The sequence below is a fragment of the Schistocerca americana genome, chromosome 5 (assembly GCF_021461395.2).
Source record: "Schistocerca americana isolate TAMUIC-IGC-003095 chromosome 5, iqSchAmer2.1, whole genome shotgun sequence".
In the NCBI taxonomy this organism is placed as follows: Eukaryota; Metazoa; Arthropoda; class Insecta; order Orthoptera; family Acrididae; genus Schistocerca; species Schistocerca americana.
In genome coordinates, this window is record NC_060123.1 from 707109967 (window position 1) to 707132597 (window position 22631).

General features: G+C 39.4%; 1 protein-coding gene across 1 annotated transcript in view; it reads left to right on the top strand.

Moving 5' to 3' along the window:
• Nucleotides 1–22631, top strand: part of LOC124615910 (zinc finger protein 442-like) — a 363598-nt gene that overhangs the window by 295911 nt on the left and 45056 nt on the right. The window contains exon 13 of the mRNA XM_047144088.1: nt 13900–14161. Within this exon, the coding sequence (XP_047000044.1) occupies nt 13900–14161 (262 nt within the window). The remainder of the gene's footprint in view (nt 1–13899; nt 14162–22631) is intronic.

Genomic DNA, 22631 nt, shown 5'->3' on the forward strand with positions numbered 1-22631 from the left:
CATTTACGTGTTTGTTAAAAAATGTTACTCACGATTATGATCAGCTTACCATTAATGTAAAAGATTCATTCGGTACACCAGTAAACTTATATACAAGTGGCAGTAAAGTTTTGTCTACCACAGTGGCAGTGCCACACAATGGGCACAAATTCACTTGAAATATTCAAATAACTTGCAGGAATGCAGCCAGGTGACATCGTCGACAGCTGCCAATATTTCAACAGCAGCACACCTTGCCATTTTCAGAGCAAAACTGCAACAAGTAAGCACTGTGCAAGCAAGTTTAAAACATCACCTTTCACAGAACTCCATAAAGATCACACACACACACACACACACACACACACACACACACACACTCTCTCTCTCTCTCTCTCTCTCTCTCTCTCTCTCTATAAACACAAGCACCGTCGCAAACCCAAAATGACTGACATTAGAAGTTATTGTAGTGAAATTAATAATCAACAGGTGAGGTATTGTAAACTCTGTCTCTCTGTTTTTGACAAGTGAGAGAGCAGTTTTCCAAGCAAAATTTTTGTTTAAAAAACTGCCATCACTATTTATAAGGTTACTTGCAAATGCTTCATTAATGACACTAACCCAGTAGCGGAAGAGCTATAATATTACTGATATTTAAAAAGACAGTATTATAAAAAATTTTAATCATGTCTGCTGGTTTCAGAGATTTTGAAATGGTAGATTAGAGTGTAGAAAATTTTTATTTCTTTGATAATGAAATGGCATTCTGCCATCTAGCATCAGATTCCCACCAGACCAATGAGAACGTTGACTGATGGCATTGTTTATAGAGACCAGTGATTGATCTCAAAATTACACAGTTTGTGTAATTATGTAGCACAGATACTGATAGAAAAGATTGGCAGAAGAGATCTCAGGGATACTGAAATAAAAGTTTGATAACTGAACACTAGTAGCATTCAGCTGTGGTCCCCAAACAGTTTGTCGACAACTCTCCTTCGTTGCAACCTGAAAAAGTTCTGAAATAAAACATAATAAACTGAGATGTGACATTAATGGAAGAGGAAAGAATGTTTCTTGATTCAAACATGGCTGTTGTCATTAAGTTAATGTAATTATTTAAGCAAAAATCACAGATAATAGAGTGTACTTACATTTTATGAAACAGCCATCGAAAACAAACGAGAGAGAGAGAGAGAGAGAGAGAGTGAGAGTGAGAGTGAGAGAGAGAGAGAGAGAGAGAGAGAGAGAGAGAGAGCGCATATGGGCCAACCTCGTCTGTTGACTGCCAAAGACAGTTGAAGAGGGTCGTACTGTGTCATAGGCAGACATCTATCCAGACCAGCACACAGGAATTCCAAATTGCATCAGGATCCACTGCAAGTACTATGAAAGTTAGGCGGGAGGTGAGAAAACTCGGATTTCATGGCTGAGCGTCTGGTCATAAGCCACACATCATGCCCGTAAATGCGAAACCATGCCTCACATGGTGTAAGGAGTGTAAACATTGGATTATTGAACAGTGGAAAAATGTTGTGTGTAGTGACGAATCACGGTGTATAATGTGGCGATCCAAAGGCAGGCAAATGCCCGGTGAACATTATCTGCCAGCGTAAGTAGTGCCAACAGTTTCTTGTTTTGTGTGGCACTATCGTAGCACAGGCCTACATTGATGTTTTAAGCACCTTCTTACTTCCCACTGTTGAAGAACAATTCGAGGATAGCGATTGCATGTTTCAACATGATCAAGCACTTGTTCATAATGCACAGCCTGTGGCGGAGTGGTTACACAACAACAACATCACTGTAATGGACTGGCCTGCACAGAGTCCTGACCTGAATCCTATAGAACACCTTTGGGATGTTTTGAAACGCCGACTTTGTGCCAGGCCTCACTGATCGACATCAATACCTCTCCTCACTGCAGCACTCCGTAAAGAATGGGCTGCCACTCGCCAAGAAACCTTCTAGCACCTGATTGAACGTATTCCTGTGAGAGTGGAAGCTGTCATCAAGGCTAAGGGTGGGCCAACACCATATTGAATTCCAGCATTACCAATTGAGGGCACCACGAACTTGTAAGTCATTTTCAGCAACGTGTCCTGGCATGCAGTTCACATCAGTGAGTTTGACATATAAAATGTTCACTTCATGTAACACTTATTTACTTTATACATTTTGGATTCACAATGTCACTCGCTCGAGTACCCTATTGCGACCATTGTCCTCGAGTTCACGTTGCAATCTCTACTTATAAAAACACTCGCAAATAAATGAGTCCCTTTTTCTTACCCACACAAGTTTGTCTGTTCCCTGGATGACATTTGCTTCTTGTACAAATGTTTTTACATTTATCGTTTTTACAAGTGGCTTAATCTACATGAATAATGTGTCATTCATGTGTTTTTGTTATGTTAGCCATGTTTGTTATAGTGCATTGCTCATGGTCTGATGTTCACAAAATTCTTTATTGCCCTCTTATTATGTTCGACAGATTCAGTACCATTACCTAGGTTATTGTCAAATCACCATATACCTATGAAATAATCCTATTCTAGAATTAGCAAAGAGCAAAGCATAAACAAAATCCAAACAACACAGACCATGATCACAAAATTAACATATGCCTCCAAAATCACACGTGGCAAAAATCCAAACTCCTGCTCCACGTAAACTCACATAACTCATGGTCTCACATCACTTAACATATGATGGGTCATGCTGATTAAATTGTGCCAATATACCTTTGCATATAAATTCTTTAATTCAAAATCGAATTCATATAACTCACATGAAATAGGTATGTAAGAGATTAGCGTCCACATAAATATTTACATACAAAATAATATATCTATCGTAATACCCCCTTGTTCTGGCTTCTGCTTGACTTATCAGCTAGAAATGTTGTCTTTCATGCTACTTACATACCAATATTTACAATCTAAGTATAGTTTTTGCATGGCCTGTACATATTCCTTTTTCTGTGAACTCAAATTTTGTAATTACAGTATTTCAGTAATTAATGTGTTATTCCATGATAACCATAAGGAAATTTTGACTTCAAGACAATAAGACTGAAATTTTTAAAGGCTCAGTTTGTAAGATTTGAACATTCCAGAAGAGGACAATTTTGAATAAAGATAAGTTTTGAGATGCATAGCTTTCACAAATAAACAGATCTTTAGAAATAATAATGACTATTGAATCAATTTAGTTGGTTGGTTACTTAGTTTCATGTTCAAGGTGTCATTTACACAATAAATCACAATGATGTGGGAAGAGTCATTTTACATTCAGATTGCAAATTCATTTGTAAATAGACTATATTGTCACGTAGAAGATGTAATTAGATGAATGACAAACACTAACTTCACCTAACTTGCACATACAAGAGTGTGGAGTGAACTGCCTCTGGCCAGAACACATATGGTATATATACAGCTACAGAACATTCCAGTACAGTGATTCTTGACATTTTTGGATACTTCTAGAATGTACTCAAACCGAATATAGAAATTAAAATTTTACAGTTCAGGTGAGTTTTGAACTCACGACCCTCCATGCAGCAGGCTAGTATCATAACCACTACACCACAGTATTTTCCACGACAATATGATAAACATTTATAACTTTATTATTTTTATTAAATATACATATGTGAGTTTGTAATTACTACTCAACACCATTTACACATTAGTAATAGAAATTCTTCTACAGAATTGGAGGAGTTGTCAAGGAGAAACTTTTTCAGTCTGTTTTCAAATTTTGCCTTACTGGCTGTCACACATTTTAAATCACTGGGTAGGCTATCAAAGATTTTAGTTGCAACGCTGTGCACCTGTTTTTGCACTGAAGACAGTGTTAATGTGGAGTAATGAATATCATATTTTCTTCTGGAATTGCAATTACGTACATCATAGCTCCTTTTGAACTGCAGTCGATTATTCACTACAAACTAGATGAGGGAATAAATATACTATGAAGCAGATGTGTGCTAGATGATTGTGGGTGAGCACCACATTTTACTCTAATAGCATATTTTTTAGCAATGAAGACCTTTCTTAAAGATGAGTTGCCCCAGAACATTAATCCACGTGACATTACTGAATGAAAGTATGTGAACTTACCGATTTGTCTCTCCTCAAGATTTGCAATGATTCTAAGTGAAAAGGTAGCGAACTAATTTTTCCAGTTTAAATTCTTATCAATATGGACATCCAAGAATATGTAAGTTTCCACCTTATTTATTGTTTTCTCACCATATGTGTTATAACCTTTAATCACCAATAATTGCGTGGATATTCAAACACACTCACTTAGAAACAATAGCTCGTTACATGATAACAACTCAGTATCTCTTATTCGACTCCCGTGCCATGACATGCGGCCGGCGCCGTTCGTAGCTAGGTGGCACTCCCGCGCTCAGCCGAGTTGCAGAGCGCCTCTATCGCCGTTTGCGCGTACTGTCGTGGTGCACTGTTAAATGTCGTGGCACTGTCACAACACTTTTCTCCTCTTGAAAAAAAAAAAAAACACTCACTTCCTTGGAGACATGGACAGTGTGGAGACATCCATGGCCTCTTGTGAGGCCCCGAGAAGATCCCACGGAGAGACATGAGAGTATGGTCGAAAATGTCCAGGACGGAAGCTCGTGCGTGGAACGTGCCTCCTGGACGAGATGGTGGGTGAAAACTCCAGAGCAGCATCCATAGGTGTTGTGGACCTGGGGGTGTGCTCCAGCGAGATGGGTCCCGGAGAAGGCGGCGTCACGACTGGGGCCGGTTCCGGCGTACTTGGAAGCGATAGCGACGTCAGCTGCATCAACATGTACGGTAGATCGGCAGCAGCAACAGGACCGGCTTCTCGGGCTGGTGGAGGTGAAGGAAGGGGCGGTGGCACCGTCATGGCCACCACTCGTGGGCGCATCTGGTTGTAATGGCGAACAACCATGCCGTCTTCCGTACGTATTTCACAAAGACGGCAGCCGCGAAGAGCCTTGACCACCCCTGGAATCCATTTAGGGCGAGATCCATACCCTCGTGCCCACACGTTGGCGCCCACCGAGTATTTTCCCGCACTAAGGGACACAGCACAAGACCTGACAGGGTGAAGGTGGTGCAGTAGAGTGCGCGGTTGGCAACCATGCAAGAGTTCAGCAGGGCTGCTGCGATCACCCAGAGGCGTGAAGCGATAAGAACTCAGAAATTGCAGCAGAGCGTCATCTGTGGAAAAATCACTAAGGAATTTTTTCATCTGGCTTTTGAAATTGCGGACAAGGCGCTCGACCTCCCCATTCGATTTCAGATGGAAGGGCAGTGTTGTAACATGATGAATCCCTTGCCCAGTACAAAAATCATGGAAGGCCTGCGAAGAGAACTAAGGGCCATTGTCCGTGACGATCGTGGATGGAAGACCTTCTAGCGCAAAGATTTTGGACAAAGCCAGCGTCGTCGCCGCAGTGGTGGGCGACGGACATCGAACAACAAACGGAAACTTCGAGAAGGCATCAATCAACAGTAGCCAATAAGTACCGAGGAAGGGGCCGGCAAAGTCAGCATGCACCCGTTCCCATGGCTGCGCCGGATCAGGCCATGGGGAGGGCATAGTACGAGGTGCAGCCAGTTGTTGAGCACACTGACCACATGCAGCAACCATGTGGACGATGTCCGAATCAATACCGGGCCAATAAATGTGCCTGCGGGCCAGGGATTTAGTCCGAGAAATACCCCAATTTCCTTCATGCAACAGTTTGAGAACATCTTTGCGAAGAGAGGCTGGCACCACGACCCGTGGAGATGCGCCATCCGTGGCCAGAAGAACAACACCATCACGAACAGACAGACGAAGGCACAAGGCATGGTAGTTGCGAAGGGGATCCAATGCCCGGCCCTTGGTCCTGTCCGGCCAACCCCGTTGAACAAAACCGATCACCTGACGCAGGACCGGGTCCCGCGCAGTAGCCGACGTGACCTGCGAACCTCTAAGTGGAAAACCCTCGACCGCATGACGTTCTTCCTCATCAATGTGGAAACAGAGTAGTTCATCATGATCGAAAACCGGGTCGGGGCCCATCGGCAATCGCGACAATGCATCAGCGTTGGCGTGCTGGGCCATGGGGCGATAGTGAATCTCATAGTGAAAACGAGACAAGTATAAGGCCCAGCATTGCAGGCGGTGAGCTGCCTTATCCGGAAGTGACGCCAATGGGTTGAACAGAGAGACCAGCGGCTTGTGGTCAGTGATGAGGTGAAACGTAGAACCATACAAAAAAACGCTGAAATTTTTTAGAGCATAAATGATAGCGAGCGCCTCCTTTTCAATTTGAGGGTAACATCGTTGAGGGTCTTGGAAGCATAGGCGATGGGTCGTTCCGACCCATCCTCATACCGATGGGCGAGAACAGCCCCTAGGCCATACTGTGACGCGTCAGTCGCCAGAACCAAGTGCTGACCCGGACGGAATGTGGCAAGACAAGGCGCCGGAGCCTTCAGGCGGACAAAAGCCTGCTCACACTCGTCGGACCAACAGAAAGGGACGTTTTTGCGTAACAGTTGATGCAGAGGATGAGCTACCGCCACCGCGGATGGAATTAATTTGTGATAATAAGCGATCTTGCCTAGAAACGCCTGAAGTTCTTTGACCGTAGATGACCGGGGTAGAGTGCTAATGGCCGCAACGTGCTGACGCAGAGGACGTATACCCTCACAGGACAAGTGGAAACCAAGATACACAATACAGGGTTGGAAGAACTGTGACTTGTCCAGATTGCACCTCAACCCAGCCGAATGCAAAACCCGAAACAGTGAATGCAAATTGCGAAGGTGCTCCTCAGTGGAGGCCCCCGTGACAACAATGTCATCCTGATAGTTTATGCAGCCGGGAACGGAAGCCGTGAGCTGTTCCAAAAACCGCTGAAAAATGGCCGGCGCGCTAGCGACGCCAAATGGTAACCGCTGGTACTGATACAACCCACAAGGAGTGCTGATGACGAGAAATTCCTTGGAAGAAGCATCCAACGGCAACTGATGGTACGCCTCCGATAAGTCAAGTTTGGAAAAGAACTGTCCCCCAGCGAGCTTGGTAAATAACTCCTCAGGACGGGGAAGAGGATAAGTGTCAATGAGGCTCTGAGTGTTGACAGTGGCTTTAAAATCACCACACAATCGCAGACTCCCGTTTGGTTTAGAAACCACCACGATTGGCGATGCCCATTTGCTGGAGGTAACAGGAAGGAGAATCCCTGAAGCTGTTAACCTGTCTATCTCAGCCTTGACAGGTGCACGCAACGCCACCGGAATAGGGCGTGCCCGGAAAAACTTAGGGCGAGCTGTAGGCTTAAGAGTAATGTGGGCTTCAAAATCCTTGGCATGACCCAGACCAGCAGAGAACACGGACGAAAATTCAGAACACAATCCATCCAGCTGTTGATACGGAATATCCTCAGATATGAGGTGCACATCATCATCAATGGAGAACCCGAACAACTGGAAAGCATCATAACTGAACAGGTTTTCAGTGCCCGCATGATCCACCACATAAAACGTGAGGGGCCTAACAACAGACTTGTAGGCAGTGGAAGCATCAAACTGGCAAATGATACGAATTTTCTGTTTATTATAAGCTCTCAAATTTCACGTAACTGGAGACTATGGAGGGGAGCCCAACTCCAAATACGTGCGATAATTAATGAGTGTTACTGCAGAGCCAGTGGCCACTTGCATGTGAATGTCTTTATCCAGAACACAAACAGTAACAAACAATTTATTTGTTTGAGAAAGCACACAGTTAACATCCATGTCCGATGCCTCGTCCTCGTCGACAGGAACTTTAGGGGACTGACACACAAAAGCAATGGACCTTTTTTCCTACATGAATTACATGTGGCCCAAAGTTTTGGACACGCGGCCCTGTCATGCTGTACGAAACAACGTGGACAAGAAGGAAGTGCGGAACGAACCTGCTTCTGTGGTTGCTGTTTTCGCTGCAAGCGTTGCGGCCCAACGCGACGTTGTTTACGCGAGTGAACCGACGCCACATCTTCATTCTCCTGTGAAACAGGCAAATTGTCCGTGTCGAAAGTTGACTGTACAGCGCCCACATCACATCACGCGTCTATTTGCGCGCCAGCAGCGTGAGACACTTCAAAGGATTGAGTGATGCTTAGAACTTCCGACAACGATGGGTTTGGCAGTTATTGGGCATGTTGCTGAACTTCTTTATCAGGAGCAAGCTGTAGAATAGCATCCCTAACCATTGAATCAGCAGAAGACTCATGATGAGTGTCCGTGACAAACTGACACTCAGACCGTGTAGTTCCACCGCCCAAGCCCGGTAAGATTGATGGGGCTGTTTACGACACCGGTAGAATGCCACGCGGGCGGCAACAATGTGGGTGTTTTTTTGGTAATAGTTAGACAATAAGTCACACATTTCTTGGAAGGACAGAGAGGCAGGTTCCCACAGAGGGGCTAACTGAGATAGCAGCTGATAGATCCGTGGGGAAATCCAAGATAGAAATAACGACTTACACACAGGAGCGTCGACAACGCCAAAAGCCAAGAAGTGTTGCCGCAAACGCTTCTCATAATCCTCCCAATCTTCAGCGGCCTCGTCATGAGGAGGGAATGGAGGCAGAGAAGAGGAAGACAGACGATGAGTAAGCGACATCGACAACGCCTGAATAGCAGCCGTCAGCTGTGTTTGTTGTTCAATGAGCGCTTGCATAAGCTGTTCCATGTCTGCCCCGTCACGAACACACAAATCTACAACGTAGTGAAAATATCCGACGTCGTCGCCAAAAAGTGTTAGAACCTTTAATCACCAATAATTGCGTGGATATTCAAACACACTCACTTAGAAACAATAGCTCGTTACATGATAACAACTCAGTATCTCTTATTCGACGGCCGTGCCGTGACATGCGGCCGGCGCCGTTCATAGCTAGGTGGCACCCCCGCGCTCAGCTGAGTTGCGGAGTGCCTCTATCGCCGTTTGCGCGTACTGTCGTGGCGGCACGGTTAAATGTCGTGGCACTGTCACAACAATATGTAACACTTATCATTGGTGTAATAACCCTAGATGCACAGAATTGAATGTGTTGTGTCTTTTTAAAATGGAAGGTGAGACCATTCTCATAAAACCAGTTAGTGATACTTATAAGGGGACATGCTCATGAAAATGACCAAAATATTGAAAAAAAATTTCTTGTTGTAGAGTATTTCATGATTATTTAAAAAATGTATAGTTTATGGGCATTATCATTTTCCGTTCGTTCTAAAATTGAGGTTGAACGTAATTTGCACAGGGGCCATGCCTATCTATCAGTTTTAAGTGTGTCATATATGTGATGCATTATTTCGTTCTTACATTTTTTCCATCGTTAGTTGTGGATTGTTAACACAGGTGTATTCTAGAAGGCACTGACTCTGAGTACCAAAGTACAGACATGTCTAGAAGGCTATGGTTTGAATGTAAACAAAGAACTGAGAATATACGATTTCAGAATTTCACACGCGTATGTTTTTGTAGTTATTGTGTGTCGTTTTGTTTCTGTGTGTTTCCTGTGCTACAAATGCCAAGAGTAAAGAAATTTAGCCCCAAATGAAATTCTTGTGGCAACCAATTCCAAACACAACCAAATAATACACATCAGTTGCTTCAAAAGTTGCCCGCGGAAACTATTTCTACAGGCAGTGCTTCTAGACATAAACTTTTGCTTTCTGAATGTAATAAGAACAATCCTAGTAGTATTGTGAACAGCAATTTTTAGAAGATCAGAGGTCAGTCATGGTGTGAAGTATGTAGGCTACCTTGGGGATGGAAACTGTAGAGGACACACTACTGTTGTTAATGACAGACCATATGGGGACACTCTGATAGAAAAGCTTTAATGTGTTGGGTATGTACAAAAGAGAATGGGAGCTCGGTTAAGAAAATTACATAATGACTTCAGTGGAAAAAGACTGTTAGACAGAAAACATATAGGTGGTCCAGTTCATCTTACAAGAAGTGAAATTTGTTCTTTGACTCAATATTATGGACTAGCAATAAGGAGAAATGTAGGAGATTTGGAGAACATGAGACGAGCTGTTTGGGCAACATGGTTTCACAGGGTGTCAACAGATGAAACCCCCACAGCATGATTTGTGTCCAAAAGGGGAAGATTCGTGGTGCAAGTACTGGTTGAGCAATACTACAGTCATATAATACACCCCCAAGCATTCCTTACCACTTGCTGTAATGGAGGCTAGTAGGCCTATATGTATAGGGATTTGACAATGAAAATGAAAGCTTCAACAGCTGTATATGGGAGAGAATACCCAAACTGTATTTGTTGGGCTGACAGTGCTGAAGATTGGTGTAATGGCTGCAATAATAACATTCAGTGATGGTGCAATTTCAAGGATCAATGTTATGAAGAAATTGAACATCTGGATGGAAAGGAATTTTATGATAAGTGGCAGGTAACCAAAGCAGAGACAGCTGCAGGAGCTGCTACCAGGGAGTCAAGGATAAAGAAAAGAATGAAGGGAAAGAGTATGGAGGATAAGGAAACAGGAGGACAACTGGAGTATGCAACTGGAATGTTCTAAACGAGCATATTGGTAGGTTAATAAATCTGTAAATCTTCTGCGATTTACCAAAAACTTGAATTTTTATCATTAAGGTACACTTTTCTCCTAAATGACTGAAGTTAAACTCTCAAAAATTGGTACTGATCTTTAGAATGACCTTCTCTATCTACCTTGCCTACTATTCCCTGAAAAATTTATAACATGATGATGATGTCAGTGATATTTGAGCTACATTTTTAAGTATTTTTGTTGTAGTAAAATAAATTACTTGTCCTTTTCACAGATCAGCATTAGCAAAGGAAATTGGGGGCATAAAACACTTATGTGTATGTAGTCTGTAATCTGACTTTTTTTCCAAGCTGTGCAGTCAGTGGTTCCAAAGAAAATGGTACAGAAAATGGTACTGCTGTGAAATAGTGTTCCATTTTTTATACTATTATAAATATTGTTGTCAGTACCAGAATATAATAAATATCTCAACGATTTTTTGGCAAAGGCTTTGACTAATGACCCTAATTGTGTGCAAGAATTTTGAGCTATCTCTCATTTATAGATCAGTTGCACTATGAGGGTGAAGATAATGCTAAAAATGCATCCCATTCAGGGGTGTGTCCCCTTAAGTACATTGTTTACCATTTCTTCTGTTGATGTATGTATGCTTGGATTGGTTACAATACTGGTATCATCTCCAAAAATAACTAATTCTGTTTGTTTTATATTAGATGCTGGGTTGTTTACATGTATGAGGGACAACAGCACATCTAAGATTGAGCCTCGGGGAATGCAGTACACGGTTTCTCCCCAGTTGAAATAAATTTTCTGCACTACATTGGTTGAATTACCTAGTACAACTTTCTGCATTCTTTTGGTGGGATGTAATGTTATCCAATGTTTGACTAGACCATTAATCCCATACAACTTCAGTTTACCTAAGAGAATATTGTGATTCACATAGTGAAATGCCTTTGATAGGTCACAGAAAATACTAAAATCCAAACTGTGATTTCCTGATGATATTATTGCTGCTCAGGTTAGGTACTATTCTAGAACACATCACCTCCCCAAAAATTTTGGAAAGCAATGTCTGCAATGAAACAGACCAGTAGTTACTGACATCTATCCTATCACCATTCTTAAATAGGGGATTAACAATAATATATGTCAGTCTCTCCAGAAAAATGCATCAAGTTAGTGATGTATTACATATTTCTGATAAGACTGGTCTTATTACAAGGGAACAGCTCTTTAGTGCTCTATTGGAAACACCATCGAAACCAGAAGAGCTTTTATTTTTATGAGAATATACAGGGTACAATGGGTGTAAGTTGGTTTGGGAGAGGGGACCAAACACTGAGGTCATCAGTCCCATCAGATAAGGGAAGGATGGGGAAGGAAGTTGGCTTTGCCCTTTCAAAGGAGCCATCCCATTATTTGCCTAAAGTGATTTAAGGAAATCGTGCAAAACCTAAATCAGGATGGCCGGATGCGTGTTGGAACCGTCGTCCTCCCGAATGTGAGTCCAGTGTACTCATCACTGCACCACCTCACTCGTGTGGTGTAAGGGCAGATATTTCAATTGGTGACTTAGAACTGTGTACTGAACAATGTTACATCAGTATTTACTTCATTTACAGACTAATAATTACAGCTATTAGGAGTAGCATGTTTTTAGATTGGTTAGTACCTCCAAGTACATGTGGCAAGAGCAAGCCATTAATGCTTATTTTCCTCAGAGCAGCAGGCCAGTTGCTGAAGTGTGGACACAAGGATGCAAAATGGTTAGTCTAGACTGACAGACATAGTCCAGTTAATAGTGCAGTAACAGTCATACAGGGAGCATCAGGTCGTAAAGTTTGTGATGTGTTTGTGGGAAGACTGTTCAACACAAAGAAAGAAAACAACCAACACTCTGACTTGTGTACACATTAAGGTTCCACATGTAAAACATCTGTGCTTATACCCTTTACACATAATTTTCTTAAGTGGTGATTCATTCATGTGATTGAATTTCATGAGAGTCACTTTTTCAGGCTATTGCTGTGCTGAAAATTAATGGCAAATACATTAGGATGAGAATTGTGCGATTTACATTGGGACGTAGCATTGTTTAGTTGTAACAAATATTTCTGTTACTCTTTTGATTTTGTTGATTAGGATTTAAAATAAGTGGATGTTGAAAATTGACTGTGTGACAATATTTAATTTCCTCTCCCCTCACAGATGAGGTTCCTACATAGACCATCCTCGAACCTATCCCACATTACATGAAGACAAGTGTGAGTCCTGTCTCTTCATACGTCTATCCTACTCCTCGATCTACTACCGTACTACATATATTCTGGTACAACCCACAGTGGCTGAACACTACATCGAGGCAGGTATTCTGTGGAATATGGAAATGTTAAATTTCTGTCTGCATCATCCTTCTGGGATTCCACGGCTAAAGAAGTCATCAAAATCCAACTGATAAGCAATTTAAGTTGGATGAAATGTGGAATGCGGCATGTGAAACAGTGAGCTCTCAAGGACTGTGCTGCAATACCCATGTTATCAATGTCTAGTGTCTATAAACTACAAACATGTGATAGAACGTTTGTTACATAGAGTGAGCCGGTAGTATACGTCTCTGCCACTTGAGTGACATTTCTGCCACTATGATGATGATCTGTGTCCAGGTGTCCATTCATACGAGTGATGTTTTAATTAGTTGGGTAAGAGGATGGCACATTCAGTCTTACAACTCAGGAGATGGCTGAATAATTCTCAGCTGAACTATCAACAGATGGGACTTATTAGATATGGATGGATTCCCATAATATTCTAGAACAAGCAATACACCATGTAAATGGGAACAGCACTCGCATGTGCATGTGCATGCGTGCCCCCCCCCCCCCCCCCCCGCACACACACACACACACACACACACACACACACAGAGAGAGAGAGAGAGAGAGAGAGAGAGAGAGAGAGAGAGAGAGAGAGAGCTCTAAGAAGTATTACAGTTGTAGCAAAAAAAATTCACCATCATATAACAAATTTGTGTTGGTATTGTCCAGTATAAAGTGTTGTTCTCTTTTGTGAGTGAATTGTGGTGTTCTTGATATTGATCACAACAGTTGAAGGATGATTTGTAACAAATAGTGTTTATGAATTATATATATATTACTTACCTGATGGATGCGTTAACAGGCATCAGGAGCAAGGAAACTAATTTATTCTTTTCAGCCATTAGCAAAGTGTAAATATAAGAACTTATGTTCCTCTTATTTTGTATCCTATATTTATAACATAAAAAATGTGGCTACAGCACAGTTCTCATCATCATAATCATTTCCATTATTTGCAGAGGGCTGGTCTGTTACAAGTGCAAAAGGAAATTCAAAACACATGCAGCACTGGAACATCATTTGGACACTTCATCTCACCATTTTCCATGCCCATGCTGTGGAAAGGTGTTTACTTGGGAAAGGTACTTGCGAAGGCATCTGACTACACATGGCCCAGAAGAGTCTTACCCGTGCCCAAAATGTGGCAAATGCTTTAGAACGGGGCCATATCTCAAAGCTCACATGCTTATTCACAGTGAAACGAGGCCCTTCGTATGCCAGGTAATTTATGTCTATTGCTGACATACACCAAACAAGAACACAAAATAACATGATCATTAAAATAACCTTAGATAACTATGTAACTCAACTTACTGAAATGCAGCAGTTGAATCATTGCAGAAGGTAACAATTATACATATCTTCTTACTCCCTCCCTTTTGCTTCATCCTCCTTATCCCTTGCCTCTCAGTTCCCCCTCCTTTAGTATGTGTGCATGCCTTTCTTTAGTGCTTATATCTCTAAAACCACTGTGAAAAGCAAAGTATGGATGGTTGGGGAAGTATTAATCATATTGGAATCTGCTCAGAAATGTGCACAAGTCGAGTCAAAATCACACAGGATAATCTTTCAGGTTTCTCATTCAATGTTTTTTATTTTACTTTAATTTCCATTTATCAATAGGTTGATACTGTAACACAGAAGTCTTCAAAAAATCTAGCTAATGAACAATGGGAGGAAGCTATATGAGGGGTCACATTTTTAAGTTTTTACAAACTCAAGCTGTAGCTGTTGAGGTGCGACCTTAATGTTGTTAAAGCAATGGCAGCTGAGAAACTGGCCAAGTTGATTAACACTGGCAAACAGTCAGGTTTGCTAGCTTGAAACCTTTTTTACCACTATTAGTTGAAATTGCGTGTTCTACAGCCCTGAATTCTCTCAGTGCTGCAGTGCTCTCTTGTCATTACTCTGAATCAGTTGTGTGATGCGAGGCTAGATTTCGTGATTTAAATCAATTGAAGGATAGCTAAATATTAATAGAAAAATCAGTCCTCTCTCTCTCTCTCTCTCTCTCTCTCTCTCTCTCTCTCTCTAAAGTTGGTATGGAAAACGTGCACATAAATAAGAAATTTCCAACATGTGTACATTAATTTCAATTCTTATAAATAGTGTAAAAGTATTCAAAACACACATTTTGTTGTACACCGTGAACATAAATTATGACAATTGGCAACCCTGTGAGTATCAGACTAACCTAAACTTTTCGCAGAAAAGTAGAGCATAGTTAGGAATCCTGCGTAAAGTCATTATGCTTTTAGGAGTGCTTTACATGCTTAATCAAATTTTGAAACCAACGAGAGAGAGATATATAGTATACTAATGATTGAAACTTATGATTACTGTTATGTTGGTTGAGTGAAAATAGCAGTCATGTGTGCATCACAGTTCTCTGTGTTACTGTTCTGTAAAATAATTTGGAGTCATGGAAAAATTCTCTATCTAGTGGTTGAAATGCAGTTGTCATATCATTTGGAATCTGAATTATCTATACATTTGGTTAGTGTGAGTTTGATATGCTGCTGACGGTGATTCAGAAATTTCGTGAACAGAGCCAGAATGTAGAAGCAGAAAGGATTTATTTCCGTGAAACAGAAGAAAAGCCTGACACATGAAAATCTAACATTTTTCAAATTTAAATGTCTCTACCAGAATTCTTTCTGTATACAAAATTGTTCTTTTCATATCGTGTCCAAAGTACCCAGTCAATTCTTGAAGACAATAAAATTACGTAGGTGATAGTAAACCAGAGAGACAGATTAGAAACATTTTTATACACAATAAAGGATGGCAGCCAAAAACAGTTGCAGGATAGAATTTTTTTATTAAAATTCTTGACCAAGGTTTCGGTACATATAAATATACCTTCATCAGAAGTACATTTCCTGAATAGAAAGACACATTCATTAGAAAAGCCATATCAACTAAAGTGAGAAACAGAAGCTTAAATAACGGTGAAATTGCTAAAGTAATACAGGCACACAATCTTTAGTACTTACTAAAATTACATCATGCACTGGAGAATATGAAACAATTATGCCAAAAGGCGTCGTCAGTAATTAAAATATCATCTCCATTTGTACGACATGTGTAATGGGTACAGGATCAAAGCGAACAGTTTAACAATGTTACTTCGCCTATGAACTGTTGAGACACGAGTGTGAAGGCACTAAGGTAGATTGTTTCGCCGAGAGAGGGCACTTGCATGTGCCAGACTCGCGCATATTACAATCCATAAATACATACATAAGCGCATCAAAATTATTAAAGGTTGTGTTAATTCAACCTTTGTCTTAATAAATAAAGCGTATCACGCCAATTAAAGACATTTATGTAAACTATAAATATAGAACCAAATTTATCTGTGTCCTAGTGTCAAACGGATAAAGCTTGCGCTTGGAACATCTAACGAGAGAGGGCACTACTGTAATGCGCGAGAGTCATAGGCAGTGAAATACATACTAGCGAAACAACCAAAATGTTATAATAAAACGAAACCATCTGTCTGTATGAATAAAATGTAGTAGTCATTTAACCACACATACACATTGAAATTCATAATTAACAAACATCACAATATGTAGATCCCAACAAGATAGGAAAAGCGCATTTCACCGGCATCAACAAGCAAGAAAATAACTCCTAGTCAGCCAGACTATATTACATTAAGGCAATGAGGGGTTTGAAACTGTCTAAAAAAATTTTGTTTCGAAGCTGCACCTGTTCATTAAGAACAAAACCATCTTTTAGAGACAGATGCTTGAAAATCTCTAATTCTTCGAGCAAGTCTAGTTTGTCACCTTTATCAGCTTCATGAAGCAGCTCTACGTCGTCCAGTTCTCTTGGCGTGTGCTGTAAGAGCCATAGATGTTCAGCAAAAGTGGAATTATATACGTTTTCCCCATTTTTACCTAACTTGTGTTCTTTATACCTAACTTTAATGGGTCTACCTGTCTGCCCTATGTAATAGTTTGGGCAGTCGTTACAAGTAATTTTGTATACACCAGACTTAGTGCTGAGTTCTTCTCGTGCTCCAATATTATGAATTACTCTACGTTTGAGGCTATTATTTACGGAAAAAGCAACTCTATAACCGTATTGTTTCTGTAAAAGTCTTTTAATCTTATATGAAACGTTCCCTAAAAATGGAATAGAAATAAAGTTATTACTCTCATAGTTCTTTGCCCTGTTATCTCCTAAAGTAGAAAATTTTACAGCTGTTTTTTTCTTAGCAATTTGGTCAATTAATTTAGGGTCGTATCCATTGTTAGTGGCTATTGATTTTAATAAAAATATTTCATTTTCAAAACAATTCTGTGCTAAAGGTGTGCTCACAGCGCGATGAACTGCAGAATGAAAAAAGGCGATCTTGTGAGTTTGAGGATGACAGGAATCTGCTGGAATAATATTATCAGAAAAAGTTTCTTTACGGAAAATGTCGAAGCTAATGGTGTTACCCGATAACTTAAGTTTCAAATCAAGAAAATTGAGTTCTCTCTCGTTATTTTGTATCTCTTTTGTAAATTTCATTTTCTCGTGGAAACTGTTGAAAACATGAAACAGTTGTTGTAGATCTTGGTCACAACCTTGAAATAGTATGAGTATATCATCAACATAACGAGCATAAAAAGAAATCTTATTGCCTGACGTAGGGTTGTTTTTGAAGAAATTTTCTTCTAGTGCATTCATAAAGATGTCAGCAAAGATGCCAGCTAACGGGCAACCCATGGCTAAGCCGAATGGTTGCTCATACATTTTACCATTAAACTGAAAGTAATTGTAATCTAGTACAACCTGCAGTAGTGACATAAGTTCCGACAACTGTAGCTCACTTAAAGTTTTATGTTGTCGAATGTTACCTTCAATAATCTTAAGAGTGATATCCATTGGAACATTGGTGTATAAACTTACGACGTCAAAAGAAACCAAACGAGAGGAAGAAGTGATCTCTATTGATTTTAGCTTGTTTATTACCTCAGCACTATTTTTAACAGAGTAATTGTTTTCAAAAACAAAGGCTTCTTTAATTTTAGTGTGTAAAAATCTCGCTAATTTGTGATGTGGGCTCTTTATTCCATTAACAATGGGACGAACTGGGTGTTGACTTTTGTGTACCTTAAACTGACTTCTAAGCGTAGGTGCTCTAGGGTTCATGTTAATTAAGGTTTTCTTTTGAAACTCTTTCATAAGATGTTTACTTCTCCTTAACGTATCTCTAATTTGCTTTTGTAACGTAGGGGTATGATCTTGCTCAATTTCAAATATACCATTTTCTTCGAAAAAAGCCAAAGTTTTAGCAATGTATTCACTTTTATAGGCTACAACAAGCGAATTTCCTTTGTCTGATTTAGTGATGAGAGCCTCATTATTTTTTAATTTACGGTTAATACTAGTAATAATGTTACCACCTCTCTGTTTTAAATCACTGTTTTTTACCGACTTGACCTCTCTTTCTATAATTGCGCTACATTCATGAGCTATCCTATTTTGTTGGGATTTTTCAGTTTTTACGGAGTCAAGACCAACTTTAAGGTCAACAATAAAATTATCTATCACTTTAGGATCGTTAATATCAGGCATGAAATTGTATTTAAAACCTCTCGCTAGCATGGCGCTTTCTTGAGGGGTAAAGCTTATAGAAGTTTTGTTTAGTACTCTGTCGAAAAATTGGTGTTCGCAATTGACAGTTCTTTTTGCATGAACAACATTAGATTTTGGGGTAACATTTTCCAGTTTATGAAGTTTAAAATCATGTCTACACTGAATTTCAACCTTACGATTGTGTAACCACTCATTAACACTATGCCAAACACTGTCTACGTGAAAGTTAAAATAATCTTTAAAAGTTCTAGTAATATAGAGATACAAAGAGTAAGCTTCTTCATTTAGTTTATCTTTCTTCTTATAAAGGTCACTGATTCTGTCACTCATAATTTGTTTCACCAGTTTAGCTTTAGTAGATGGAAACTTCTTACACTGTTTCACGTTGATAAAAGCCTTCACATAATTCGGTGTCAAATGGCGTCTCTCACACTGTTTAGTGAAGTCAATAGCCATACCTGTTTTCAGGATTTTAAATGAGATGTCCATGTATTTTGAAACAGCCTTTGAAACCTGGGCAGGTACATATTTCAAGATTTTAAACATGGCTGCAGCAGCAACTGTTAAAATTCTTTTGGCTGCCATCCTTTATTGTGAAGAATTTTAACAAGTTAGGTAAAAATGGGGAAAACGTATATAATTCCACTTTTGCTGAACATCTATGGCTCTTACAGCACACGCCAAGAGAACTGGACGACGTAGAGCTGCTTCATGAAGCTGATAAAGGTGACAAACTAGACTTGCTCGAAGAATTAGAGATTTTCAAGCATCTGTCTCTAAAAGATGGTTTTGTTCTTAATTAACAGGTGCAGCTTCGAAACAAAATTTTTTTAGACAGTTTCAAACCCCTCATTGCCTTAATGTAATATAGTCTGGCTGACTAGGAGTTATTTTCTTGCTTGTTGATGCCGGTGAAATGCGCTTTTCCTATCTTGTTGGGATCTACATATTGTGATGTTTGTTAATTATGAATTTCAATGTGTATGTGTGGTTAAATGACTACTATATTTTATTCATACAGACAGATGGTTTCGTTTTATTATAACATTTTGGTTGTTTCGCTAGTATGTATTTCACTGCCTATGACTCTCGCGCATTACAGTAGTGCCCTCTCTCGTTAGATGTTCCAAGCGCAAGCTTTATCCGTTTGACACTAGGACACAGATAAATTTGGTTCTATATTTATAGTTTACATAAATGTCTTTAATTGGCGTGATACGCTTTATTTATTAAGACAAAGGTTGAATTAACACAACCTTTAATAATTTTGATGCGCTTATGTATGTATTTATGGATTGTAATATGCGCGAGTCTGGCACATGCAAGTGCCCTCTCTCGGCGAAACAATCTACCTTAGTGCCTTCACACTCGTGTCTCAACAGTTCATAGGCGAAGTAACATTGTTAAACTGTTCGCTTTGATCCTGTACCCATTACACATGTCGTACAAATGGAGATGATATTTTAATTACTGACGACGCCTTTTGGCATAATTGTTTCATATTCTCCAGTGCATGATGTAATTTTAGTAAGTACTAAAGATTGTGTGCCTGTATTACTTTAGCAATTTCACCGTTATTTAAGCTTCTGTTTCTCACTTTCGTTGATATGGCTTTTCTAATGAATGTGTCTTTCTATTCAGGAAATGTACTTCTGATGAAGGTATATTTATATGTACCGAAACCTTGGTCAAGAATTTTAATAAAAAAATTCCATCCTGCAACTGTTTTTGGCTGCCATCCTTTATTGTGAAGAATTTTAACAGTTGCTGCTGCAGCCATGTTTAAAATCTTGAAACATTTTTATATACAAATGTGTTTGTGCAGAGACTCACGACAATATGTTTCTTATCTCTGAACAAAAGCATTCTTTTACATTGCATTGTTCATTTGTGTGGCCATGGTGTCTGCAGTTACTTCGTAATTCATGAGAGGTATTTTTGATCCGTCGTGGCAACTACAAAAATACTTGATTTTTTTCACCAGACATGTTTCGCTGTATTGAGGCAAAGCATCATCAGTGGTCTGTAATTAAGTTTATTTACATTTTGATTTGCTTTTTAGATCGAAAAACAGATAATTGAGGATAGGTTGGTTTGTGCTTATGGTGATTTTTTGGCTAATTTCTTGCTTACATCAGGAAATGCCATCTGCTAGCACATTGTTGTTTTTCTGTGTTAGACACAGATAATTTTCGTCTACTTTTTAGATGTCTGCAGCACTGTGCATTTCTCCCAACACACTTTTATGCATACCACTGTATTCTGTTTGTTTTTGTGCTTCAGGTATGTGTTGCTGTTTGTGTTTTGTAGTGTTGCCAACATAACCTTTCCACATCTTTGTCTTTGACCTACAAATATTCTTTTTTAAATTAGATTATTGTATGTGTGTAGTTCTGTTTAAGTTTGTTTCTGTGTATTTATGGACTGTGTAAGAGTAGAGAAGGAAAAGTGATGGAGGTTCTCTTTTTTATGTGAAAGAAAAAAATAAGAAATTAAACACATAGCAACACAGATTAAAAAAGAAAACAATAAATTCAAAAATAATTGTGATGAAACAGTGCTACAAATCTAAAGAAAAAACTGCAAACACAAAATGTCATTATAACAAAGGTAATGGTGTTGTCCTCATGAATACAAAAGAATACATAGAAACAGAAGAATTCATCAGCAAAAACAACATAAAAAATTTAAAATCAAACCGAACTAACAGATTTCAAACACATTAAAAAATGTAGAGTATACATTTACAGACAGAGAGAAACAGACTTGTACAAAAAAACCTCAAACCTTGAACATGAGATGTTAACCAAAAGTCCATAAAGAAAATTATCCAGTCCGTCCAATAGTAAATTTCAGAGCAGCTCGTACATACCTACTAGCAAAACAAATGTGGTCACAGCTCACCCAGTATCATAAACTAGAAAATGACAGAACAATCAGAAATACCTCTCAACTGGTAGAACATGTGATAGACAATAAAATCCCTGACACAGCAATATTGCTCTCCTTTGATGTAGAAAGTATGCACAGTTGCACCCCTGTTAATGAAACCATGAAAGTAATTGAAGAAAACCTGAAAACACACAACCAGCTACCTCATGAACACACAGATGAAACCATAAAATTGCTACAGTTAATAACAGAACAAAATTATTTTGAATTCAGTCAAGAATACTTCATACAAGAAGGTTTATCCATGGGTTCACCTATCTCAGGAACATTAGCCAACATTTTCATGAATCACATAAACAAACTAATATTTGAATACACAATAACAAAGAAAAGCTATGTCATCTGCTGGGACAGATACATGTATGACATAATATGCATGGTAGATGAACCTAAAACCAGAGTACAGTAACTACACAAAGACATAAATACTGTACACAAAAACATAAAAGTTCACAGTAGACGAAGAACGGGAAAACACTCAACTTTTTAGACGTAACCATATGAAAAGACAATAATAAACACACATTCAACATGTACAGAAAACCCACAACAGGTGACATGATCTCAAATGTCAAGCAGCAATCAGATACATGTTAAACAGGTTGAATAGGATCCCCCTAAACACTTCTAATTACCAGAAAGAGTTAGCCGTGATAGAACAAATAGCATTAAAAATGGACACAAAGAAACAATGGTAGACAAACTAAATAAAAAAATTAAGGGACAAATAATGAAGAAAACAGACCAAACCACACTAACTCGTACAACATGCACTACAACCAAAAAACCTTCCACAACAAATTCACTCATAAAATAGGAAACATATTCACAAAACAAGGCACAAACATTGCTTACAAAACAAACAATTCCATACAAAAGCACCTCCCAAAACTAAAATCAAAACCAGGCAGATACCAACAATGTGGTATCTATCAGCTCAGTTGCAGAGATTGCATGAAGATATACATTGGAATGACTGGCAGGACATTTGACACAAGGTATAAAGAACACATCAGAACATTCAAATATGGTACAAATCATTCAACATTTGTGAATCATTTAAAAGAAGAACACCATAGACCAAGAAATATTGAAAACGATATGAATATCATAAAAATCAGTAAAGACAGACACCTCCTTC